At 38.6% G+C, this 27678-nt stretch overlaps 2 protein-coding genes across 9 annotated transcripts in view; one reads left to right on the top strand and one right to left on the bottom strand.

The window, feature by feature from the left end:
* Window positions 1-11293, bottom strand: part of themis2 (thymocyte selection associated family member 2) — a 65563-nt gene extending 54270 nt beyond the window's left edge. The window contains exon 1 of one of the 2 annotated variants that reach the window (XM_069895245.1): window positions 10969-11293. In XM_069895245.1, the coding sequence (XP_069751346.1) occupies window positions 10969-11002 (34 nt within the window). In that variant the 5' untranslated portion in view covers window positions 11003-11293. Of the gene's footprint in view, window positions 1-9804; window positions 10086-10968 lie in introns of those variants that run through there. The other variant, XM_069895243.1, reaches the window with a different exon arrangement.
* A 5670-nt stretch (window positions 11294-16963) lies between these two features.
* Window positions 16964-27678, top strand: part of mecr (mitochondrial trans-2-enoyl-CoA reductase) — a 55641-nt gene continuing 44926 nt past the window's right edge. For 2 of the 7 annotated variants that reach the window (XM_069895248.1, XM_069895249.1), the window contains exons 1-2: window positions 16964-17177; window positions 23493-23590. In XM_069895248.1, coding sequence (XP_069751349.1) covers window positions 17011-17177; window positions 23493-23590 — 265 coding nt within the window. In that variant the 5' untranslated portion in view covers window positions 16964-17010. The other 5 variants (XM_069895250.1, XM_069895251.1, XM_069895253.1 and 2 more) reach the window with 4 other exon arrangements.

Raw genomic sequence — 27678 nt, forward strand, 5'->3', positions numbered from 1 at the left:
TTCCAGGATAAAAGGGTCAAATATCAGAGGATATGCATTTAAAGTGTGTCGGGGTTGGGGGGAAAGGTGGTAGATGAAGAAAGAAAATGGTGCCTCAGTGGAACAGATCTCAAAGCCCCGACCCCAGCTGGCAACAAGGCCACAGCAGACAAATTGGACCCCCCCCCCCACCCAGCCATATTGCTATTATCATCAATGATGGGGTGCAGGGGTTTGTCGATGCCAGCCAGCTTAAACGTTTCCAGGAAACCCCATGGCCAACCGCCGTTAATGGCTATGGTGGCTGGCCAATGTGACAGCCTCCTACATGTGTGGACTCTCTGTCGAGAAGGTGGTTCCTCATCGAGAATGTTGTCAAAATAAGTGTCCTTCCCCCCCCACAGCCTACAACACCCAGAACACCAAACCAGGCCTGGCACTGAGGGAAGTGAACAGCACCTCTATACAAACTTACGACACCTGTACCATCACCCTACGATTTGCTGCCATCCGGCAGTTCATGAAACCTCGCACTGTGAAGGGGCTGCAGGAGTTTGCCAGTATGATTAGCTTCTACCATTGATTGATGGGGCAGCAGCTCAGATCACGGCCCCCTTTTTGCACTCATGGTGGGGAAAAATAAAGACATTGCTTGGGATGGGGAGGTCTCGAAGGTATTCCAGAAGGCGAAGGATGCCCTGGCCAATGCCACCTTTCTGGTTCACCCCAGGCCAGAGGCACCGACCATCACAGTGGATGCCCCCAGCACAGTGGTTGGAGGGGTTGTCAAACAGCTAATCAACTGGCCTTTTTTAGCAGGCACCTCCAGCCACCTGAACTTAAATACAGCATCTTTGACCAGGAGCTATTGGCATTGTACCTGGTCAGGCACTTCCAATACTTTCTGGAAGGCAGATAATTCAAGGTCCTCACAGACCACAAACCACTGACTTTCGCCTTCCACAGTGTAACAGCAGAAGCACTTTTCATACGTGTCTGAATTCACCACGGACATACAACACATTGCCAACAAGAGGAACGTGGTGGCCGATGCACTCTCCCATTCCACTGTCAGATCTGTCAACACTCTATCCCAGGGCATAGACTATTCAGCCCTAGCCAGGGTACAGCATGATAACATTGAAATCCTGGTGAACAGGGTGGAACTTTTTGGATGTGGCTGGAGGATGTCGTCATCACCCCAGGCAACCAGATGTTCCTCTGCGATGTCTCCTCTGGCAAACCCCGGCCCATTGTGCCAGCAGCATGGAGACGGCAGGTCGACACAGTACACATCCAGCCATCAGAACTACAGTAAAGATGGTGGCCAGCAGGTTCATCTGGCACAGGCTCCGCAAACAGGTCAGTCAGAGGGCCAAAACCCACATGCTCTGCCAGGTGTCCAAGGTGCAAACTGACACTAAAGCACCTCCCCAGACTTTTGAGGCAGCCACTGAAGGGCTGCTACCAGTTTCCCGTAGGGCGAGATACCTCCTCACTCTGGTTCACCACTCCACGAGATGGCTTTAGGTGATCTCGGATGGCCGACACAACCATGGAGACCTGCACCAGGGCACTAATTAGCATCTGGGTGTCCCAGAACATCTCTCCTCTAACAAATGAGTGCAATTTACCTCGGGGCTCCGGGCGACGTGAGCCAAACTGTTGGGAATCCATCTCCACCAAACCACACCATATAACAGGCCAGCAGGTTGGTGGAGCAGTTCCTCAGACACTTAAAAGCAGCCCTTAACTTGCCTCATTCAATAACTGGGCATATATCCCATCAAGCCCAGGGGACTTGTCCACATTAACCCTCCTCTAAAAACCTACACCATCTTTTTCTGATCTCTAAATACCCTAACATGTGAGCATTCTCCACATTATGCTCTCTCTGTCTTGTCCCTCTCCTTGGTAAACACTGATGCAAAGTACTCATTTCGTAACTTCTCATCTGTGTCTGACTACAAGCATGAATTCCCTTCTTAGTCTATGAGTGGTCCCATCCTCTCCCTCATCAACTTCTTGTTTTTAATGCATGTCTCTGCTACATCTATTCCTCAAATGATGTCTTCCAGTCCAGGACATTTGAAATGTCCATCTTCTTTCACAAACCGGGAAGACAATTAATAAAAGAAATAAAGTAACCAAATTTACACTAAAATCAATGCAGGATATGAAATTAATTGATATATGGAGGAAACAACATCTAAAATAAAGAGAGTATTTATATTATTCAAATAGACACAAGACCTATTCAAGGATAGATATGTTCTTGTTGTCGACGCAGATTCAGGGGAGAGTTCAAAGGACTGAATACAAGTCAAGACTTTTATCTGACCACTCACCCTTGTTATTAACAATTGAATTAGAGGATATTCCACCGAAAACTTATAGATGGAGGCTAAACCCTATATTGTTAAAAAAGCAGGATTTCAGGGAATATATTGAACAACAAATTAAAATATATCTTGAGATAAACACAGAGTCAGTAAAAGATAAATTCATACTATGGGATGCAATGAAGGCCTTTATTAGAGGACAAATAATTAGTTATACAACTAAAATTAAAAAAGAACAAAACCAGAAAGTAGAACAGCTGGAAAAGGAGATAGTAACTATAGAAAAGGAATTAGTGAAAGGAGAAGATACAGAGAAAAAGAGAAAATTGGCAGAGAAAAAAATTAAAATATGAAACACTACAAACAGACAGAGTGGAGAAAAACATTATGAAAACAAAGCAAAGATATTATGAATTAGGAGAGAAAACTCACAAAATATTGGCCTGGCAACTTAAAACAGAATGAGCAAAAAGAACCATTTTAGCGATAAGAAAAGATGATAAGCAGATCTCATACAACCCATTAGAGATTAATGAAATTTAAAAAAAATTCTTCAAACAATTGAATCAAACCGAAAATACAGGGAAGAATGATAAAATTGACGAGTTTTTATCCAATATTGAACTACCACAACTACAATTAGAAGATCAAAATAAACTGACAAAATCTTTTAAAATTGAAGAAATACAGGATATATTAATGAAATTACCAAACAATAAAACACCAGGCAAAGACGGATTCCCTATAGAGTTTTATAAAGTATTTAAGAACTTATTAACCCTGCCCCTTCTAGAAGTAATGAATCAGGTGGAAGAGACCCAAAATCTACGTGAACCATGGAAAACAGCAATAATTACGGTAATACCAAAAACGGGAAATGACCCGCTGTCGCCAGCGTCAAAAGACCTATATCCTTACTAAATGCGGATTACAAATGAATAGCAAAACTACTAGAGAATAGACTGACTGTCTGGGTACTGAAATTGGTAAAGCAGGATCAAACTGGATTTGTAAAAAAAAAGGACAAGCACAGATAATGTATGTAAACTTAATAATTTAATACATGTAGCACAAATGAATAAAACACCAATGGTGGCAGTTACGCTAGATGCAGGGTAGAGTGGAACTATTTATTTAAAGTGCTACAGAAATTTAAATTACCGGAAAAAATTATTAATTGGATTAGAGCACTGTATAATGGACCTTTAGCAAAGGTAGTAGTAAATGGATATGTGTCGGATCACTAAATTGAACAGGTCATCTAGACAGGGATGCCCACTGTCCCCTTCCTTCCCTATTTCCCTTGGCTACAGAACCATTGACAGAGCTGATAAGGAAGGAACCTATGATAAAAGAAATAAAAATAAAAGAGAAAGAATTTAAAATCAGCCTATTTGCAGATGATATCATAGTATATTTAACAGAGCCAGATAAATTAATAAAAAGGCTATAAATGAAACTGAGGGAATATGGATTTTTTCATATGCCAGTCTTCAGTTTCTTTATCCTTTCTTTTAGATGTTGTTTCCTCCATATATCAATTAATTTCATATCCTGCATTGATAAGGATTCAAGTAATAAAAGTGAAGTGATGTCAATGAACAAAGTTGATCATACAGTATGTAAAAAGGAATCCCCTTTTAAATGGCAAACACGGGCGATACGCTGCCTTGGTATCAGGATAGATAATAACCTAAACCACTTATACAAATTAAACTACCAACCACTAATAAAAAAAAATACAGAAAGATTTAGAGAATTGGAAAGAGCTGCTGTTAACTTTAATAGGGGAGAGTAAACAGCATTGATTAATGTATTTCCACGGGTACAATATCTGTTCCAAGCGTTACCAATTCCCTTGACAGAGGAATTTTTTTACAGAAATAAAGAAAATAATAAGGAAATTTTTATGGAAAGGTAAAAAATCAAGAGTAGGGTTAGAAAAATTAACATGGAGATACAAACAAGGAGGGCTGCAGTTACCAAATTTTAAAAATTATTACAGGGCAGCGCAGTTAAGATATTTATCAGATTTTTATCAGATGGGAGAAAAACTGGACTGGACTAGGATAGAATTGGATAAATTAGGAGAAAATGTCCCGGAACATATACTTTATATATGGGACAAGAAGCTGGTGCAAAACAACAATTCACCAGTATTACATCATATTCTTAAAATATGGAAGAGAATACACCTGGAACGGAAAAAGATAAATTATCAGATACCAAAAATGTTATTTACACAAAACCCATTAATCCTTTTTACAATAGATCATTTATTTTTCAAGGAATGGGCTAGGAAATGAATCAAGAAAATAGAAGACTGCTTTTTGGGAAATAACTTATTAACATTTGAGCAATTAAAAGACAAATACAGAATAACTCCTGGTGCAATGTTTGCATACTACCAGTTGAAAATTTATTTAAAAGATAAATTGGGACTGCCAGAAAGTAGTAGCTACAAATACTTAATCACAGACACAATGTTAGTAAAAAAAAAGTATAACAAACATGTATAACAAATTGTAATACAGGGAAGAGGGTGAAACAACATAGAAACCTAAACAAAGTTGAGAAAAAAGATTTAAATATAAGGATAAAGAACAAAACATGGGAGGGGTTATGTACAGGAACTATGAGGAACACAATATATACTAGATTACGTATAATATAATATAACGGGCTACACAGACTCCATGTTACTCCTCAGAAATTAAAAGAGTGGGACCCAACATCAGATAGATGCTTCCGCTGTAAACAAGAGAATGGACATGTTCAAAAGTGAAAAACTTCTAGGAAGATTTAAACTTAATATTAAACAAAATTACAAAAAAAAACCAAAAGATCCAGAAATTTTTCTGTTAAATAATATAAGAGACAAAAAACTAAAATTAGATAGAGCCCAAAAATGATTTATTATTACCACTTGGAGCAGCAAAAAGTATATAATGACAACTTGGAAAACGGAAGCAAGCCTAAAAATACAACAATGGCATCCTGAAATGAACAAGTGTATTCCATTAGAAAAAAATTACATACAATCTAAAAGACAAATAAAATTTATTTGAACAAATTTGGGAACCATACATAAAATGTTAGAAAATACCAACCTCAGACCTCCATCTCCTAAAGTGATATGAATACAAGCATGATAAGATTTAAATATGTAAAAGTGGATGATACAACTTCTTTCTTTTTGTTGTTTTGTGGTTTTTATTATTTATTGGTTTTTGAAGGGGGTTAGGGATGAAGGGGAGGGGGAAAAAAGAAAAAAAGGAAATGTCACTATATGTTTTAAGATGAACACTTGTATATATTGTTATTAATATGGATCATGATGCAATAAATAAAAAATTACAAAAGATTTCCCTTGCTGACATGCCTGTCCATGGTCACATGCACTACCAGACTGAGACCACTGCAAATTGGAGGAACAACACTTTTTGTTGGCTTGGCTTCATCCCTATGCCAGTCTTCAGACTCTTTATTCTTACTCCTTCCTGTTCTTTGTTTATTCCTTGAAGATCTCAGGCCCAAAATGCCGGTAATATATCTTTACCTCCAATGAATGATGCGAGACCTGATGTGTTCCTCCAGCATTTCTGTGTATTTTTATTATAATCAGAGTGTCTGGAGACATTCACCTTTCACTGCAGTTAATTTATGCACAGCAACCTCCCATAAAACACAGTATGATAAGCACTTGATAATCTTTTTTTCTTCCCTGATGTTGTCGAGTATGTATATTTTCAGATTGGCATGGACAGAGTCCATGATATGGGATATTTTATGTCCACTTAAGAGATATATAAGTAGAGGAGTCATGTGATGGAGTCGTTGCCGGTAGGAGAATACCAGCCCTCTCCAGAAAAGGAGAAATAAAATGAAGAAAATACAAAGTTCAAGAAACAAAAAACATAACAAATAAAAGATAAAGTTGTGGAGAAAAGAAAGAAAATGGCACCCAAGAAGGAAAAAGTAAAAACAATGGGAAAAAAAGAAAAGATGCCAGAAGAGAAAGGAGAAGGCCTTACCTGCATGAAGAAACAGGGAGCCGTCATGGAGAAGAGTGCCCATTCCCCAAGGTTGGTGATGACACCACAGAGTCATGACCTCCCAACTGCTGGACTGCAAAAATGGCTCTCTGAGCCAAACAAAAGCGCGCAACTGCGCATGCACAAGGAGTCGCGCATGTGCAATGCACTCACTAAGGAAAAAAAGAACACCGACGGGAGGGGGTCTAGCTGAGGAGCAAGCAAACACAGCATGACCAGCTGAGGGATGCCCGACACCAGGGCTCTCAGCTGAAAGAAGAGGAAAGCTACAGGAAAGGGAGTGATAGGAAAGAAGAACAGCAACAGGAGGACCAACAGATGACTAGCCCAGAAGAAGAGGACCAACAGCCAAGAAGCCAAGCAAGAAGAATCCCAGTAAAGTGAGGCAAGCAACTCAACAAGAAAGTCAAAAGAGACACAGATACAAGGAAGAGAAGTTGAAGACACAAACACAGGTGCAGACACAGAAGAAGAGGAAGAAGAAGACCAAGCTCTGCACAGAGAAATAGAAGGTAAAATAGATGGACAGTATATAGATTTTTAAAAATTTCAAGAACAAATGAGAGCATTAAAAGAATGGTTGACATTAGAATTTAGTGAAATGAAAAGAAAAATGAAAAGTACAGAAGAAAAAGAGAGTAGAATAGAGCTGGTCATGACAGAAATAGGAAAAAGATTAGAAAATGTGGAAGAATGAGAAATGGCTGTAGAAATGTAAGTGAATGACTTAAGAAGAAAATTGGAAGAAAGTGACAAAAAAGTTAAAGAGTTTCAAGAGTTGTTAGCTCAGAAGATTGATATAATGGAAAACTAAAGTAGACGAAACAACATAAAGATAGTGGGCTTAAAGGAAGATGAAGAAGGCACAAATATGAAAGAATTTATAGAAGAATGGATCCCAAAGGTCCTGGAAATGCCAGAAATACAGGAAGGAATGTGTGGAAATAGAAAGGGCACACAGAACACTAGCTCCAAAACCACAGTCACAACAAAGATCAAGATCCGTTTTAGTAAAATTTCTGAGATACACGACAAGAGAAAATATACTGGAGTGGGCAAGGAATAAAATTAGAGAAGACAAAAAACCATTGGAATACAAGGGTCAAAAAATATTTTTTTACCCAGAGATAAGTTTTGAACTCTTAAAAAAAAGGAAGGAGTTTAATACAGCAAAATTGATCCTATGGATAAAAGGTTATAAATTTATGTTAAGATGTCCAGCTGTGCTTAAAATATTTATCCTGGGGAGCAAAACAGACTATTCTCGGATCCGAAGGAAGAACGAGAATTTGCAGAACTCCTGCAGGACGGAAGGAGAGATGAAGAGATGAAACAAGAATGAAGACAAAATACATATAAAATAAAAATAATGTATAAGTAAGAACTAAGAAGGGAAAGAAAAGGGAAGAAAGGAAGGGGGGAAAAGAGGGTGAGCTTTGTTATATGTGAAGATAAAAGTCTTTTCTGGAGGGGGTTGGGTGGGAGAGAATAACAGTCACTGCGAAATCAGTTGGCGCTTGCAAGCAGGTTCGCAATCCAAATGGAGAGGGGAGTTGTGGTTGCCCGGCAAGGGTCAAGGGGCAACTCAAAGAGGGGGGGGGGGGAAATTTGGGGTTGAGGGAATTTTAGATGTGAGAGTTGTTGAAGTATTTTATGTTTTAAAAGTGTTGTCATACTTTGAGTTTAAAAAGGGAAAACTGAGAGATGAAAATGGGGAAAAGGGGGATGGTGATGGTGAGGAAGCAGAAATGAGGTGAAACAGAATATGAGATGGCTATGTTGAACTATATGACTATAAATATTAATGGAATTCATAACCAAATTAAACAAAAAAGGCTATTAAATTTCCTGAAAAAAGAAAAAATAGACATAGCATTTGTGCAGGAAATGCATCTAACTGAAATGGAACATAATAAATTAAAGAGAGACTGGGTAGGGCACGTAGCGGCAGCATCATATAATTCAAAAGCCAGAGGTGTAGCTATATTAATTAATAAAAATGTACCAACCAAAATAGAGGAGGAAATAATAGATCCAGCAGAGAGGTATGTAATGATAAAGTGTCAGATATATTCAGAATTCTGGAATTTGATCAATGTATATGCACCTAATGAAGAGGATCAAAAGTTTATGCAAGATATTTTTTTGAAGATTGTAGATACGCAGGGTAATATATTGATAGGAGGGGATTTTAACCTTAATTTGGATCCAATGTTGGATAAAACTGGACAAAAGACTAGCAAAAAGAATAAAGTGGCCAAATTTATGGTTAAATCAATGCAGGAAATGAAACTTATGGATATATGGAGGAGGCAGCACCCAAGAGAGAAGGAATACTCATATTATTCATGTAGGCATAAAACATACTCAAGGATTGATATGTTTTTGTTGTCAGCCCATATTCAAGGAAGAGTTAGGAAAACTGAATATAAAGCTAGATTACTATCTGATCATTCACCCCTGTAATTAGCAATAGAACTGGAGGACATCCCACCAAGAACATATAGTTGGAGATTAAACTCCATTGCTACTTAAAAGACAGGAATTTAGAGAATTTATTGAGTGCCAAATTAAAATGTACTTTGAAATAAATATGGAATCAGTGAAAGACAAATTTATATTATGGGATGCAATGAAAGCCTTCATTAGAGGGCAGATAATAAGTTATGTAACTAAGATGAAAAAGGACTATAATCGGGAAATAGAACAGTTGGAAAGTAATTACAGAAAAGGAACTAGCATCAAAGGATGACATAACAAAAATGGAATTGGCGGACAAAAATATAAAATATGAAACATTACAAACGTATAAGGTGGAAAAGAACACAATGAAAATAAGCAAAAGTATTATGAGCTAGGAGAAAAAACACACAAAATATTAGCCTGGCAACTTAAAACAGAACAAGCTAAAAGAATTGTATTGGCATCAAGGAAAAAGGACAAACAAATTACATATAATCCAATGAAGATTAATGAGAACTTTAAGGAATTTTATGAACAATTATACCAAACTGAGAATGAGGGGAAAGATGATAAAAAAGAAGAGTTTTTAGCTAAAATGGAACTTCCAAAATTGCGAAAATAAGAGCAAAACAAGCTGATAAAACCATTTGAAAAGAGGATGTATAAGTGTAATACCTCATCCAAAAGATGGCACAATGGATCATCAATCCCTCATTGGAGGTTTTAGCCTATATTGTCGTGCTTAAGTCTCTACAATGCGACTTGAACTTACACACTCTTGACACAGGAAAGAAGGCAACGTCCAAGATATGGTCAACACAGAAAGTTTATACTTAATAGAAGCAATGGAATTAAATAAAATGTACTAAATCATAATGATAAAAGTAGGCTCAAAGAGCTGGATATCAGACCAAATACAAAACTGTGACTGATATTTAAAAAATGTGCATCAAAACCAAACATACCTTGAAAATAAACTCCAGAGTGGATCTCTAGAATTCTGGGAAGAGTGGAAACGTTCAAAGAACAAATGTAGTCTTGTAGTGAGATGATTTCAGAATCTAATTCGTAACATTTCGCCATTGTACACCCACAAGTTGCTTGAACAATTAAATCTTTGCAATCATAACCACGTATCTCAAGTCTTGATGAAATGTATGGTCAGGAGTCAGCTCTTGTAATTATAGTTCAAAAGATGGGGGAAAAAATGTACACTTCTGATTTGCATTACTATTAATGAAATGACAAAGAAACTGGAAACCAACTAATTCCCTGAAAGTCACTCAAAGGGGAAGTAACATTTGTTTCAAATGACTCACACTTACAAAAAACTTTGTAAGCAGGAGAACTGCAGAGGAATACTCTTCAAGGGTGGGATGCAGAAGCACAAGTGGACACATCCCAGTGACAACTACTAATACATTTTGTGCTAACTTACTTCATCAAAATGCCTCTTTTATAAGCATGACTCAAGGAAGTGCATTATAATCTATTTTTTCTCATTGTTTACAGAATAACAAGCCCCAACAGTGTCAACATTTATCGCCCACACCAACAGCCTCTGAGAAGGTGCAGGTGGTCAGCTGTCTGCTTTATTGCTGTAGTTCTCCTCATGAAGGTACTCTCACAGTGCTGTTATATAGTGAGTGCCAGGATTTAGATCCAGAGCTTGCTGAAGGAAGGAAGGATGACATATTTCCTGGTCAGGATGATGGACAAACTGGATTTGATGGTACTTGCTGCTCTTTCCAATTGCCATTATGGGCTTGGGAAGTGTTATTGGAGTGACCCAGAAAGTAATGGTAGACCACTTTATACAAGATCACAATCATAATGTAAGATGAAGGTTAGTTTTGGAGGCAGATAGGATTCAATCGAGTGGGCTACTTTGCAGTCGATTACATTGACCTTTGAAGGGCACCAAAGTTGGAGTTGGATTCATTCAGAGAAATGGTTGATGGAAAACCTTTTCTAGACAGATGACGAATCACTCATCAAACATGTAAACAATACTCATAAATACAATAGCCTCTTGTGCTTATTATGATCAAATTGGTCTAGTTAGACTTTTGGCACTAATTAATGCCTTTCCAGAATGGAAATAGTGTATGATTCAAAGTGCTATTCACCATCATTAGTAAGGATTATACTCCTCCTGGGCATTGCCTGGCACTTATATGATGGGTGTAACTTCTCAATCAAACCTTAAATGTTTTCCAGCTCCTTCTGCAGAAGGACACAAATGACATTATTAAAGGAATTCATGGAACACTTGAGCACTTGAAATGTCCAGGCATTTCCAATGAAGGCAACGGCCCAAGTACTGGAAGATGAGATGAGCACAGATGGGTCCCCAGTGATCGCGGAATGTCTTGTTTCCATGCAGTATGTCTATGACACAATGGAACAGAACATTGCACACCTTATGGCAACATAGCTGGAAGTGATTGGGCTTCGACAGTGTCCTGAGGAGCTTGGGCAGCAATGACCCAATACTGAGATCATCCAGCAACTCTTAACCATTGGACTAAGTATGAATTCAGGCAGTGAAATGTTCTCTTTTTTGTGCCCAATTACTTTAGTTTCAGTTGGACTTCTTGATACCACACGATCAAAACTTGCTTTGACATCAAGGACAATCACATCATTGTTGCTCTCAGCTGAACCAGAAATCACATGTGGAAATCATGCACAATGTATTTCTTGAGAGACAATATTTCCCTAATATTCGGTGAACTGCAGATGAAAGAAAATGTGGCCCCTCTTGTGAATGTCTGCATTTGTACAACGAGAATGGTAAAAAGAAAGACTTCCACAAGCTTCTTCTTCCAGCATTTGTGCAACAGGACCAAAGTCCATTCAACTCGTCAAGCATGTTTTGCCATTCAAATCATGGCTGATGTATGTTCCTCTCAACCCCATTCTCCTGCAATGATCTTTAAAGCCTTTACTAATCATGAAACTATCAACTTCTCTTTTAAATATACTCAGTGATTTGGCCTCCACAATTAAGAAACTATCAACTTCCCGTTTAAATATACCCAATGACTCCTTACCAGCTATCTGTGGCAACAAATTTCACATAATCCCCTCCCTCTTTTCTATCTGGATGTCCTTTTATTCTGTGATTGTGTCTGTGGTTCTAGATTCTTGCACTACTGGTGTGACAGATTATAAATGTTTTGGGGAGATAAATTGGGGCAGGTTTTTTTTAATGTAGGTCACATACAAACACTAAAACAGATCTTATTTACGATACTGGAGCTCTGCTCATGCTAAACAGGCTGGCTCCAAGAGCCTTTGCAAAAGCTTTGGAGAGTGCCCAAGGATTCACTAATGGATTGTTGTTTACAAAAAGGCAACAGATGAAAGAACTCGTTGGAGTCGCAGGCTGCCTGGAGTGGAACTTTAAGAGGGTCATGAGGTTTTGCAAGCAGAGAGAGTGAAACAGGTTTTTCTCTGAGAGAGAGAGAGAGAGAGAGAGAGAGAGAGAGAGAGAGAGAGAGAAATCAGTTCTGCAGTCAGCAGCAACTGGGGACTGGAACAGGACCAAAGTGGATGTGTATACACTTCCCTACGTTGTATGCCATCTGCCACTTCTGTGCCCATTCTTCCAACTTGCCCAAGTTCCTCTCCAGTCTCCCTGCTTCCTCTGCACTACCTGCTTCTCATCTATCTTTGTATCACCTGCAGACCTGGCAACAAAGCTATCAATCAGCCTCATCAGACTATTATTTCTTGTCTTTTGCCTCTCTCCCTTTTTAAAGAGAGAAGTGACGATTGCAATTTTCCAGTCCTCTGGAACTATTCTTGAGGGAAAGTCAAGTTTACTGTCATCCGATTACACAAGTATCTTTGGCTTGGCTTCGCGGACGAAGATTTATGGAGGGGGTAAAAAGTCCACGTCAGCTGCAGGCTCGTTTGTGGCTGACCAGTCCGATGCGGGACAGGCAGACACGATTGCAGCGGTTGCAAGGGAAAATTGGTTGGTTGGGGTTGGGTGTTGGGTTTTTCCTCCTTTGCCTTTTGTCAGTGAGGTGGGCTCTGCGGTCTTCTTCAAAGGAGGCTGCTGCCCGCCAAACTGTGAGGCGCCAAGATGCACGGTTTGAGGCGTTATCAGCCCACTGGCGGTGGTCAATGTGGCAGGCACCAAGAGATTTCTTTAGGCAGTCCTTGTACCTTTTCTTTGGTGCACCTCTGTCACGGTGGCCAGTGGAGAGCTCGCCATATAATACGATCTTGGGAAGGCGATGGTCCTCCATTCTGGAGACGTGACCCATCCAGCGCAGCTGGATCTTCAGCAGCGTGGACTCGATGCTGTCGACCTCTGCCATCTCGAGTACCTCGACGTTAGGGGTGTGAGCGCTCCAATGGATGTTGAGGATGGAGCGGAGACAACGCTGGTGGAAGCGTTCTAGGAGCCGTAGGTGGTGCCGGTAGAGGACCCATGATTCGGAGCCGAACAGGAGTGTGGGTATGGCAACGGCTCTGTACAACTCGATGAAACTGCATTCTCTGGTCCTCAGTGCAAAACACCATACACATACAGACAAACAATATATATGCAAGTCAAATATACAATTAAATAAATAAATACATTTTGTTTTGTGAATATATGAGTCTCTGATGGTTAGTATCAGCAGTTCCTTTGGCCGTTCAGCATTCTCACTGCCAGTGGGAAGAAGCAGTCCCTCAGCCTGGTGGTGTTAGCTCTGATACTCCTGTATCTCTTTCCCAACAGGAGCAGCTGAAAGATGCTGTGTGGGGGGGGTGGAAGGGGTCCTCAATGACTTTAAACAACATCTGACGCTGGTGGTTCTTGAAAGATCACTATCTCTTCACAATTTCTTCAGCTACCTCTTTCAGTCCCCTGGGGTCTTGTCCATCTCGTCCAGGTGACTTATCCACTTGTAACCCCTTCATCTTCCAATCACCTTCTACTTAGTAACATGACCCATGACTGTTGAATTTCTGGAGATTGATACAAAATACCTATTCAGTTAATTCACCAATTTTTTTAGTGAAGTTGCTTAAATAAATGATTAAGACTGTTCACTGCAGCCAATGTGGTTGATGGTTAAGTCACTGAATGAATAATCTAAAGTAAAGATAGTCGCAATTGATTTCCTTGAAGGTGGGTAACGTTTTTTTCCTGTGATCTCGTGGGCTTTCTGCTCAGAGATATTTGTGGCCCCAAACCAGGCTATCTATGATGCAGCCGTTCAGTACACTTTCATTACACATCTGTAGAAGTTTGCCATGGTTTCCATCGTCATACTGAACCTCACCAAAATCCTAAGGAAGTAGAAGTATCTGTTCCCCTCTATCCACTGTGCTCTTTATATCCACAAAGAACACCACTACATTTGTCAAACATGATCTACCCTTTCTAATTCCATGCTGCATCTGCCTGATGGAACAATTTCTACACAGATGTCTTACTATTTCTTCCATAATGATAGCATCAAGCAATTCCCCAACTATGAACATTAGCCTAACTGGCCTATGCCTGCCTTTTGTCTACCTCCTTTTTCAAACAGCGCTGTCTTTCAATCTGGCACCTGCCCAGAGTCCAGCGAATTTTGATAAACTGCCACAACTGGTATAACCTCTGCCATTTTTTTCAGTACCTTAATAAGACCAAAAGAGTTAGGAGCAGAAATAGGCTATTCAGCCCATCAGGTTTGCTCCACTATTTAATCATGAACTAATCCATATTTAGATTTATTGTCAGAGTACAAACACCACATCACGTACAACCCTGAGATTCCTTTTTCTTACAGGTATGAAAGAAGTACCACTAATTGGTAGTGCAAAAAAAGAAACTGTACACAGCATAAACATGTAAACAAAGAACTGTAAAAAGATAACAATTGTAAACAAACTAACTGCAACACAGAAAGAAAATTAATAAAATGCACAAGTAAGAGTCCTTTAATGAGTCTCTAATTAAGTTTGTTGTTGTCGAATCTGATGGTGGAGAGATAGCTCAGCCCTACTGCCTGGCCCTCTCCCCATAACGTTTGATGCCCTGGCTAATTAAGAACTTATCAATCTCTGCCTTAAATACACCATGGGATGCATTCCATCAGAACTAGGAAACTTGAAGACTTGTCTACCATTAAGCTCTCTTGTTTGAGTAGCTCTACATCTTTAGTGATAGTCATTTCTGATGATATTTTAAAGTAACTCCAATTTTGATTGCTCCATGGTGGCATCTGTGTCTTCCTTTAGATGGAATTTAGAAGAATGAAAGGGGATCTTATAGAAACATATAAAATTATGAAAGCATAGATAAGATTGAGGTGAGCAAGATGTTTCCATTGATGGTGGAGACAAGAACCAGGGGACATAGTCTCAAGATTCAGATTTAGGACGGAGATGAGGAGGAACTGCTTTCCTAGAGGGTGATGAATTTATGGAGTTCTCTGCCCATGGAAGCAGTGGAAGCTACCTTAGTAAATAAATTTAAGACAAGGTAGTATAGATTTTTACATAGTCAGGAGATTAAAGGATATGGGGAAAAGCCAGGCAGGTAGGTGGAGATGAGCCGGATGGCCTACTCCTGCTCCTATTTCTTATGTTTGCCGAAGCCTTACATTGGAATTACTTGTCTAAACCTCTCTGCCTCTCCTCTTTGGCGACGATTCTTCAAATTTACATGTTCCCTATTCTAACCTCTCTTCAGGTGAAGGTCACATCTCCTTTGAAGATGTTTTGATACGAATGGATGCAATTGTTTCATAACTCAGAGAAATATGGAAATGGGATTGTAATTGGCAACTGGAAACAATAACAATTGAATAAAATGCTGGAAACAATCAGCCAATTACACCATCTGTGGAAGAAGAAACAGTCAATATTTCAGGTTCAAACCCCTCCAGCAGAACTGGGGTTCAAGAAAACAAGTTGGCTTTCGGTGGCAGTTAAGGACAGGCTGATTAAAGGAACATCTCTGAGAGGCTGAGACTAAGTGGGTTAATAAATCATGTATGTCTTGGCGTCTCACAGTTTGGCGGGCAGCAACCTCCTTTGAAGAAGACCGCAGAGCCCACCTCACTGACAAAAGACAAAGGAGGAAAAACCCAACCCCAACCAACCAATTTTCCCCTGCAACCGTGTCTGCCTGTCCCGCATCGGACTTGTCAGCCACAAACGAGCCTGCAGCTGACGTGGACATTTACCCCCTCCATAAATCTTCGTCCGCGAAGCCAAAGAAGAGAAAGAAATGTCGATGAGCAGTTGGAGGCACATTATTCATCACTGTATGCATAACGTTAATAACAAGACGGTGGGACATTCAGAGCAGGGAGTCCCAAAGTTAGGCAAGAGTTCCATTCCTGAGAACTGTCAGTAAGCCAGAGCTCCATGTAAACTTTTTAATTGAGTAATTACCCTGACAACCAACCATCACTATTGTTATAGATAGAGAATTTGGGTTAAAAAGGGTTTAAGTTAAAATGTGATGATTAGTCATAAAAGGGGGCTAACCACTGGAGTTTAGCTGGAAAATGTTACAACAGACTTGCAACAGATTTAACTACAGAGAGACATGCAGGAGCCAAAGATTGATAAAGAGTGAAAAACAGAATTTGGTGTGAGCAGAGGTCATGAATGATCGTGGTGTGCGTGACTAACAGTAATCAGGATGATTCTGCAAAAACTAACCAATTAAGGCAGTGTAGTGGAGATGCCAAAGGACAAGCAAATTGTATAAAAAACAACGCACTGTATGTATCGGGGCTTGACTTGGCTAGAAGCCGGTTGAGTCCAACTCTGCAGACTTGTGAATAAAGCTTGTCGTGTCACCGATCTTAAAGAGACTCATTTGTGAGAATTTGTGTTTCTGACAACTATATCAAGTTTATAAATTAAAAACCATGAAAGTTAAAAATAATATTACTACTATCTTAAAAATGCATTAAAAATGTTTAGGAGAAAATGCTTAATGTCAAATCATCCCTTGTAAATCATAAAACAGAATATTAGAGAAAGGGGGGGGGACCCCAAAAATAATTGGTAAACTAGTTCTGATTCAGTCGAAGAGAAGGAGCTCAATACCAAGTCCAGAAGACACCAAACTGACATCGGCCTCATGAAGGGCCGAGGAGAGCGACCACGTGACTGAAATCGTCATCAGAAGGCGCCGGTCGTTGCCGGATAACGGAGCCATGGCCCCGAGCGGCGTGTGGGCGCGAACTCTGGGCCTTGGGAGGTGGCAGCTTGCGCCGTGGGCTTCCCGGCGGCGTGTCCGGCCTGTGGCCACCTTATCAGCGGCCCGGGCACAGTGTGAAGCTCTGGTGTACCGCAAGCATGGCGATCCGCTCGACGTGATCCAGTAAGAACCCGCCAGTCGCAGTCCAGGGCTCATGCCGCAGAAAGCTGCTGAATTCCCCGATGATATTGACGAGGCCGGGCCGGAGCCCGACGTTGCAAAGAGTAAATACACACAATTGTTGGATGAACTCGGAGGTCCCGCAGCGTCCATGGGGGAGTCTGTTGACCCAATGCTGGGAGAAACTCAGTAGATCAAACAGTGTATGTAGGTACATGACGACGTTTCGGGCTTGAGCAGAATGTAGACGGACGTCCGAACAAAATGACGGCAGGTGGATCAAACGCAGTTTCAAAACAGCGGAGCTAAATATGCAAGCACTAAGAGTTTACTGCACTGACGTGATGTGGAATATTAAATGGTTCCAGAGCACGCTGGTAGTTCTAAAGCAGGACCCTTGATCCAGATTGAAGTATAGGTTTTAATAAATCTGATAATGCATGCTGGTATCAAAAAGTAACCACGAATGTTGCCAATCTATATGGTGAAGAAAACTCCCTCTTTGCAAATTGTCAAGGGATCATTTGCGGCATGGGACACAAATTGCAATATTGATTTTAGAGGTAGGAGACTATAAACATTGAAAGCACAGTGCTGGAGAAACTCAGCAGGTCAAACAATGTATTTCATACAGCAAAGATAAAGATTCTGTATATACCCAACGTTTTGGGCTTGAGCCCTTCATCAAGGTATTGTTAAAGTCTTCCTGCACTGCAAATTTATCTGTGAATAAAGAGCACAGCAGAGAACCAGTTTTAAAATATAAACCATTTTAATACTTCAATTGTAATACCAGTGGGAGAGAGGGGGTATTGTGAAATAGTAATATTCCGACAGGGCTGATTTCTTGATGTTCATACAGAAATGGGTCAACTTGTATAGTAATTTAGATAAATGCCAAAGTATGATTTCACGTGTTCTAACTAATTGTAAACAGCTTTGACGTTTGTTCATGGACTTAGAATTTCTCTGTTCATTCAATGATGTCTCCAAAAACTTCTAATTACTTCTTAGCTTCAATTACTCATTCAATACTGTCACAGCTAATGTCTCTTAAAGATGTAGAATGTTGCTCTTTCTTGATACGAGAACCATTATGACTTATTTATTTTGACAGCCCTTCTGGGGAGATGTAAACCTTAATTGTTTTTAACAAACTGAATGTAACACTTCACTCTTAGTTAAAAGTTCATTTATGGTTACAAACCCACAATCCTTTGCCATGAGAGTTGGTCACATACAATGAAAAAACTCCCAGAATTCTTTACAATGTCACAAGATGATGCTTAACTAACTACAAATCTTTGTAGTATAAGCAAAATACGGGCAGGCTCCCAATTCCGCAGCTTCCCACATTTTGCTCATTCCTTGATGAAGGGCTCAAGTCCGAAACATTAGTTATGCATCTTAATGTTTAAAAAACAGCTTCTTCCCCTTTGTCATCAGATTCTGAACAGACACTACCTCACTTTTTTGCATTCATTTATTTATTTTTAAAAAATGTAATCCATAGCAATTTTGCATCTCCAATGCTCCTGCAAGGCAACAAACTTCATGACACACATTCATGACAATAAAATCTGATTCACCTGTCCACTGCTCCCATGGAGGCCACAACGCTTATGGTCTGAACTGCCAAACATGGGTGCTGCCAACTTGGTCCAAGAACTCTGAGGATTTTCCAATGTTATAAAAAGCATTGCTGGCCCCATTCTACAGGAAGCTTAAACCTGTTGGCCTAATGACTAGGCAGTAGACCCCATGGGAAATACTTTCTGCTCCTTCTGGGTTCTCACCAGTGGCTGTTGCCAGTTCAATGTGTCTGATGTGCATTTCTCAGCTTTATGTATCCTTTGTTTTTCTTTCTTTAGTTCTCAATTTATAAACAAGTTTGCTCTGTAAACTGGCCAACCCCTGCCTTATACAATCTGAAATATGCCATATATACACCCTTTCATTGTTCACATATTACACAGAGTGCTATGGTTGTTATAAAGTTTTTTTTTAAAAGGACAGAATCCAGTACACACAATTGGAATAAGTTCAAGTTATTCCTGCTTCACCTGGAAGATTTATTGGGATCCTCGTGTTGTATCACAGCATAAAAGTGCAATAGAGATGAGGGAAAATGGAGAAAAGGTTTTTGTACTTTCAATGTTTATAGTCTCCTACCTCTAAAATCAATATTGCAATTTGTGTCCCATGCTGCAAATGGTCCCTTGACAATTTGCAAAGAGGATGTTTGGGACCACAGGAAATTAAAATATATCAAATTGCTGATCTTGGAAATCAAAAATAGAAATAGAAAATACAGAATTAAGAAAATTAACATCCACAAAGGGTGAAGATCAAATTGATTGGATAATGATTGATATTCAGAATGGTTGAAGTCTTGTTAATAGCAGCTGTTCTCTTTGGAGGTGTAAACAGAAGTAAAGAAGAGTGAGCTCTTGCATAGTTACCAGACAAGCATTTTAAATGATTTTTTAAATCATTGGTTCATCAAAAGGGTTGCAGCCTACTTAGGCTAATGAAATGAGAATTCCTAAAAGTTGGGTGGCAAAGACAGATAAGGGGAGATGGAAGCTCACAATCACCCTTGCAGACTGATCTAAGGTGTTTTCCAAAACAGGCTCAATATACAATATAGGAAAAACCAAGAACATAGAATTTCACTGCAATGTGTATTGCTGTTCTGCCTGGATTTTCAGTGTGAGCAAACTTGTTATATTACTGCAACTTTTCATATTGATTACAGCACCAGCGATGCTGGTTTGAATCCGGAGCTGGCTGTAAGGAGTTTGTATGCTCTCCCCATGAACTGGATGAGTTTTCTACCGTTTCCTCCTATCCTCCAGGTTTATTGTGTAATTGGGCTGGAAGTACATTCTACTAGTCTGTCTAGTTAAGTGAATAATGATGTATAGCGCTTAACTTGTGATCTTTGTCTGAATCATTACCTTACAACTCACATTGTTCAGGGATCAATGACCTCATAGAAGGCAATTTGTAAGATCTAAAAATATAGATGGCACCTGTACCTTCTCTCCATTTTCTCTCATCTCTGTTGCACTTTTTTTATGCTGTAGTTATTATAGAAAAAAAAGGGCCATGAGCCAAAGGCACAGCAAATGTGTACAGGTGCATTTACGTATTTTTAAAAAGGCACTTTTGGGGGGAAGTATGTTGGAGCTGAATGAGTAGACATCTCAGTAGTTAACACCCATAATAAGACTAAATTAGGAATTGTGAAATGGTGGAGGTATTTTAGGAAGTATTGAAATTAATAAGTGAGGAGAACATTTCATTTTCCAATGTAATCATTTGTACTCTTTAAATTTAAACACAATCTGCTGGAGGAACTCGGTGGTTTAAGCAACATCAGTGGGAGAAAAAGAAGGGTTAATGTTTTGAGCTGAAACCCTTGATCAAGATTGGTTAATATAGAGAAAAAGCCAGTGTAAAGAGGACAGGGTGCGATGATGGGACAAAGAATCAGCTGATAACTGTTTGACCAGTAATCACACTAAATTACATTCAAAGTCACCATTGTTATCTGTATTCTGTGAGGAAGAATGAAGATTCACATTTCTTTTAAAATGGCAGCCTGTCCCAGATAGGTATTCTTGTATGATTGTAGTTTCAACTTTTGTCTGCTGTGTCTCCTAATGGTTCTGCAAAGAATACTTATTGTCTGCAGTACTCTAGCCTGTCCCTTTTAATAGAAGGGAACTGGTGTACACAAATTTCCCTTTGGAATTCGTTCAGTGATGAATTGCTTTGCACTGCAGCTTGTGCTTGTAGGATAAGTGATATTAATGAGAATACTTTTGACAACAGTCATTGATGTTACATGCCCTCCAAATCAAATAAATGTTACAATGAAAAGAATGTTTTTCTTACTTAATTGGTATACTAATGCTTTGAGAAATTCAAATTCATGTAACTTATAGCTTCATAAAATTTGTAAGAAAGAAATCTTAATTATTTCATCTAAAATTATTGAAGATACTGTTGAGCCAAGAGGACCCCAAAACCCAGCAGCAACAGATATTCACCAAGACAAATGGTTACTTAAACAAAAGTTGCTTTTAATTATCTTTAAACATGAAAATAGGATCCAACTCTAACTTATTACTATTAACTTACTTAACCTAACTTAACCCCCTTCTAATTCTAAGTGCACGTGGATGTAATGTGTGTAAGTTTAGAAAAGTTCTTTAATTCACAGCCCAGTCTCACTTTTTATTCCTCCGGTTGCAGGCAATTCATATATTGTGCACAGAATTTAACATTTATGAAGTTCACCAGGCTTTGGTGGTTGAAAGGTAAATGGTTACTGCTCAGGAAGGTTCTTGTCAGTTTTCAGAGAGATTTGTTGTTCCTGGACACAAACTGATCCCTTTTAATCAGCCTCGTCAGTGTCTTGCCAAAGAAACTTTCCCCATCAGGGTTTTCCAGATGATAACCTCTTTCTTTCACAGAGTTCCTTTTTGTTTCAACTTATTTCAAGTGAAACATTAGGCAGCCATTCCTCTCCTCTTGTATGGACCACAAGGGCTTTGACCAGGCTGAACTAAGCACTCACAACCTGTCTTCAAAGTGGGGTTTTTCCACAAGCTTTCCAGCTTGTCCTATCCCAGTCCCAGCTGCTGCTGCTGAACTGTAAAAACTGCATAACTGAATTCTCTCTCTCTCCTTTAGAGAAAAGCCTGCTTTTTTTTTCTCTGCTTGAAAAACCACATGATCCTCTTTGAACAGAAACCTCCACTCAGGTAGACTGTGGCTCCGAACCTAATCCTCTGAGTTCTTTCATCTGTTGTTTTTCAAAACAACAAACCATTAGTGAAGGTGCTTGGGCACTCCCCAAAGCTTTTGCAAAGCCATTCAGACCAGCCTGTCTAGCTTGAGCTGAGCTCCAGTATTTTAAATGAGATCTGGTTTCAAGTGCTTGTATGTGGCCTACACTAAAAAACCAGCCCCAATTTATCTCCCAAATACATATCTGTATAAAATATAAAACACAACATATTCTGTCATGGTATAACATTTTTTAGATGTACAGCACAGTAACAGATACATCTGGCCCACAAAATACATCAATTAACCTACAACCCTTGTACATTTTTGAAGGGTGGGAGGAAACCCACACAGATGGGGAGTATGTACAAAATCCTTACAGACAGTGCCAGATCCGAACCTGGGTCACTGGTGCTGTAATAGCCCTGAGCTAATTGCTACACTAACAGTGTCGTTCGTATTTTTGATATAAAAAGCATATACTGTAACTACTGTTATGAGGCCAGAGAACCCCAAAACCCAGCAGCAATTTAGATGCACCACGACAAAGGGTTACTTAAACAAAAGTTGCTTTTAATTATCTGTAAACATGAAAATTGAATCAAACTTTAACTTATCTCTTGACTCACTTAACCTACTTAACCCCCTAAGTGCACATGTGTGTAATGTGTGTGTAAATTCTGCAAAGTTCTTTGGTTCACAGCCCAATCTCACTGGTTCACCAGTACGGTGAACAGAAGTTAACATTAATAAAGTTCACCAGGCTTTGGTGCTTAACAGGTAAATGGTTACAACTCAGGAAGGTTCTTGTTGGTTTTCAGAGAGAGAGCTTTTCTTATTCCAGGACATCCACAACTGATTCCTTTTTTATCAGCGAAACTTTCCCCCTTCAGGGTTCTCCAGATGATAACCTCTTTCTTTCAGGTCATCACAGAGTTCCTTTCTGTTTCACCTATTCCAAGGGAAACACCAGACAGCCAGTCCTCTTTTTTGACCAGGCCGTCTGCTAAAGCTTGCCAGCTTGTCCCTCTGGAACCAATGTTTGTGCCTCTCTCCTCTCTCTCACTCCCTCCTCTCTGAGAGCAAAGCCTCTTTTTTTCCTGCTCCCTGCCTGCAAAGATCACATGACCTTCCAAACAGTAAATGCTCTTTTCCAGACAAAGCTGCTACTGCCTGTTGTTACATTTGTTGCCTTTTTCAAATGAAAATCCATCATAAGTTTGAGCACTCTTGCAAAAGGTCCTGCAAAAAATCTGTGTATTAGTGTTTGTGTATGACCTTTCCCAATTTATTTCCTAATTTACTTCTATATACTCTTACACTACTATTAATTTTATACTTAATTTTTTTTCTCTTGATTTCAGTCTTTTTGTTCCATTTAATGTCACCATACATTTCATAGGAAATTATATTGTATAATTGTGGAGTTTCTTTTTGCCTGACTTGCTAACCTTTCTTCAGACAAATTAAGGCATCAATATTTTGATATGTTCATAATGTTATGCTCTTACATTGCAGGCTCGAGAATTTCAAACTTTCACAACTGGGTGATTCTGATATCCAAATCCAAATGTTAGCAGCACCCATTAATCCATCAGACATCAACATGGTGCAAGGTACTATTATGAACATTTCTATATACATCTGATTTTAGCAGTGCACTGGACTTAATTAGTAATTTATCAAGTATATGTGATTTCTACATTCAAATAATTCTATTTTTGTCTTTAAATTAAAAAATATTTCTCAAAATGTAGGAAAGGTGGAGTAGAATTTGAAGGATTTGACAGGGGAAATTGGAGCATATTTTCAAGATGATAATCTATGAGTGTTTTCAGAAACTAAAGACATCCAGCAACTGTTTGTTCTCAATTAACTTAAATAGAACTAAATCATGAAGTAATTTGTTTGAAGTGATTTTCAAATTTTGGAATTCCATTAAGGACAATGTTCAAAATTGGGTTTCCCTGAATGTAAGATTAATACAAAGCATAAATTGGTCTTTGGATAAGTAAAGCATTTAATTTACCTGTAGTTTTCTTGAACATATGCACCCAATGCATATCTGGTACCGAATATCAGATGCAGGTCACTCACATATAAATAATTATTTATTTATGTCACTTTTGGTTGTTTTAATCATCTTCGTGCAGTCTTTTAGTTCTTGACCTCTTTGACAATGGAAGCAATTTTATTCTTTCTTCACCTCAAGAAATACATATGAAATAACCCCAAGTTCATCAGTTTATACACATATCATTTCCATGTCCTATCCAAAGCCTTATCCTTTGCTGGATGGTGGTGCTCAGATTTGGATATAGTACTCCATTTGCTGCCAAAGTTTTATTATATAGAATCATCATGACTGCTTATTAGAACAGCCAAATATTTTCTTAGTACAGCTTTTAATTAGTTATTAGAAGCATTTTGGGAAGGGGAATCAAGTACTAAATCTAAATGGTATTCTTTGTCATATATTGCTGTTTGTTTGCATTGACTTAACAAGAAAATCAGCGGTTTGACTTGGAATACTTGGTCCCAAAGGTTTAAGAAAATTTGCATGTGTTGAGATACAGTAAAATCCACATTGTGCAGCAACTGCAGGAATCGTGGGTGATGAAAATGCAAATTTTCAGGTTGACTGAGGCTCACTTTTCCAATGCCTAAATAATACATCTGCATTAAGAATATATTTCACCACAAAAGTTATATAATATGAATTATATTTATTCATATTTATGTTTTAGATTTGGACAAAAAGTTGGTACCTTTTTGCATTCAACTTGGCAGTGTTCCACAATTAAACCTTTTTGGTTGAAATAGGTAATTTATTAGACTTCCACAGGATCCAATGTTATTTTTACTGAGTGATATTAGAGGGATTAAACCTAAATTAAAACAATATCAAGTAAAATTTGTTCACATTGCCTTGGCAATAACTAGAAAATGTATTGCTATAACTTGGAAGTCGAATACTGATTTGGGAATGGATAGACGGCATGGAGAATTTCGGAGTATTCCACTTGAGAAAATTACTTTTAATTTAAGTGATAATTATCATACATTTTGTAAAATATGGAGCCCATATTTACAAACTGTTAGTATTAAAATTTAAATGAATGTCAAACATTCCCTTTCTCTTATAAGTCTCTCTAAATATTTATATGTTTAAAAGTATCAGAAAGTGAAGGATTCCTGTTGTGGCTTTCTTGTCCCTCTTCATTTTCACTTTTTTTTAAGTTTGGAAGGGGGTGGGGGGGGTTATAGGAGGTTTTTCTTTCTTTTGTATTTCTTTATTTTTTAATATAAAATACCACACGTATTTGGATTAAGTTTGAAATTTTGACATATGTTTGCTAAGTGGTTTTATTTTAAATAAAGTATTTTTAAAAAATACACCATTTAGAGAGTCACGTGACACTTTAGCTGAGATGGCTGCTTAGAACAGAGCTCCAAGCTGGTGATATATAATTATCCATTAAAAATTCACTGTTACAGTCCATTTTATTATGATTGCAGCTCTAAAGTGTTACCATTCATGTAAGATGTCAAAACAACTTAAAGCTTCCAAAGATATTAAGAGACATTTGAGGTTGCAGTGCTGCAGGCAGGAGGTCTTGGATCAAAATTTTGGAATTTCATCATCTGAGAGAGTACAGCAAGAGGCAAATCATGACTTTGGTTGGCATATATGTAGCTTTGAAAAAAATCACAGATGACCTTTTCTATATATACGCTGTCCTCTAAGGTCAGTGGAGTCAAAACTATCATGGCTGATAGATAGGCTTGCAGAGATCGAGAAGCAGGTTCACTGTTTAGATAAATTGGAGGACTTGGAGAACCATTATCGGCGCAACAATCTCCGATTCATCGGCATTCCAGAGAGAAAGGGGAGCAGGATATCATTGCACTTGTGGATAAACTAGTCTCAGAGCTTGTCGGTGATCTGGAGAGAAAGCTGGAAGTAGAACTCGCATAGGCTGAGACCTAGACCCAGTACCAGAGCCTATCCTAGTAAGATCTCTCAGGTCAATGGATCAAGATTTGGTGCTGGGAGCAGTGTGGGTCAAGAGCAAGTTTTCCTTGGACATTGATCACGTTATGATTTTCCTGGACTTCTTCAGACCCACACAAGTAAAACGAGGAAAGTTTAAAGGATGTAAGAAGATGCTTCGGGGGGTGGAATGTGAACTTTGCACTGCTTTACCCAGTCAAGCTAAGATTAGTGACTAAGGACGGCTTTAAGATTTTTGATTGTCCATATAAAGCAAGAAAATTTATTGGCAAGGGAAAGGTATAATTAAATTGGGAGACCTTTATAAAGGTGACAATTTAAAAAAAATTTAATCAGTTAATCCAACAGTATGACATTTCTAGGTCACAATTTTGGAGATATCTTCAACTGTATCATGTGCTACACACAAATTTTGGTTCTACACAGCACAAACTGCTATGAAACTGTCTAATGTACTGGCTGCATATGGTAACGGTCACGAAGCCTCATTTTATTATTCAACTTTAACATAAATCTCAGGTGATAAACTTCTGTTGGGTCTTAAAAGAGCGTGGTAAATAGTGTGGTTTTTGAGATAGAAGAACAAAATTTGTAAAAATATAAAAATGTCGTCCAAATACAGAAATAAATAAAAGGACTAAATGCAACTATAAATGTGATTTCCCCAATTGTACTCTATATATTTAAAAGATGTGTAAGCTCTGACAGTGTGCAGATTCGTATGTATGGGAGGGAGGGAGGGACTGTTTTGTTTTTGTTTTTGTTTGTAGTTTGGAAGAAAAAGTTTAATATATTGTGATATTGAAAATTTTATTATGTATATTTTTGAAAAAAATCAGAAATAAAATATTTTAAAAAAAATTGAGACCTGAGAGTGCGCCTAATTTAGTTTAAGATTCTGCACCACTTTTATTGGAACCCAGCAAAGTTATAAGCCCCTTTCACACCACCAGCTCTCCTAGGAAGTGGGTAGACTTTACCAGGCATGCAGTGCCCAGTAAGCCATTCACACTAGACCATGGTACCTGGTTCATCTGGACCTCTTGGGTCTAAAGAGGCCCCACCTCCAGCAGTAACATCATGAGTGACATATTACATACTCGCAGGGCAGTGAAATCATAACATGCATAAAACACATGCTTAATGTATGAAAAAAGTGGGGAAAACATGGACAATTTAATAAGACATACATGCTCAATATATAAAAGACTGTGGGAAAATATACCAAGTGCGCTTCAGACTGCACTGACCAGCTCTTCATCCTGGGCACTGGCATTTTATTCAAACACAACTTTACTGAAACTTTATTCAAACATCTGCTGTGGGCAGGGCAAAACCCGGGCACTCTGCTGGCTGAATGTTTGCACCCAAGACATTGTGTGTTGTGTCAGAGAACATTTACTTTTACGATTTTTAACTTTTATTTAAAACTTTATTTATTTCCTAAAATTTATTTATTTATTTCCAGATTTTTTTTGCCATTTGTTTGAGTTTCTGGTTGATTGAGCGCCAGATAATGGGGATTTTATTGTAATCTGTTGACAATAATTGTTGAGATCATATTTTTGTGTTACAGAACTTTTTAAAAGTTCGATTTTGTGTTGTAATATATTGCCCACGTGTATTTTCAAAAGTTAATGTTGAAGGTTTGCTGAATTTGCCGAATGAAAAAAAATGCCAGATAAAATC

The sequence above is a fragment of the Narcine bancroftii genome, chromosome 8 (assembly GCF_036971445.1).
Source record: "Narcine bancroftii isolate sNarBan1 chromosome 8, sNarBan1.hap1, whole genome shotgun sequence".
Lineage (NCBI taxonomy): Eukaryota > Metazoa > Chordata > Chondrichthyes > Torpediniformes > Narcinidae > Narcine > Narcine bancroftii.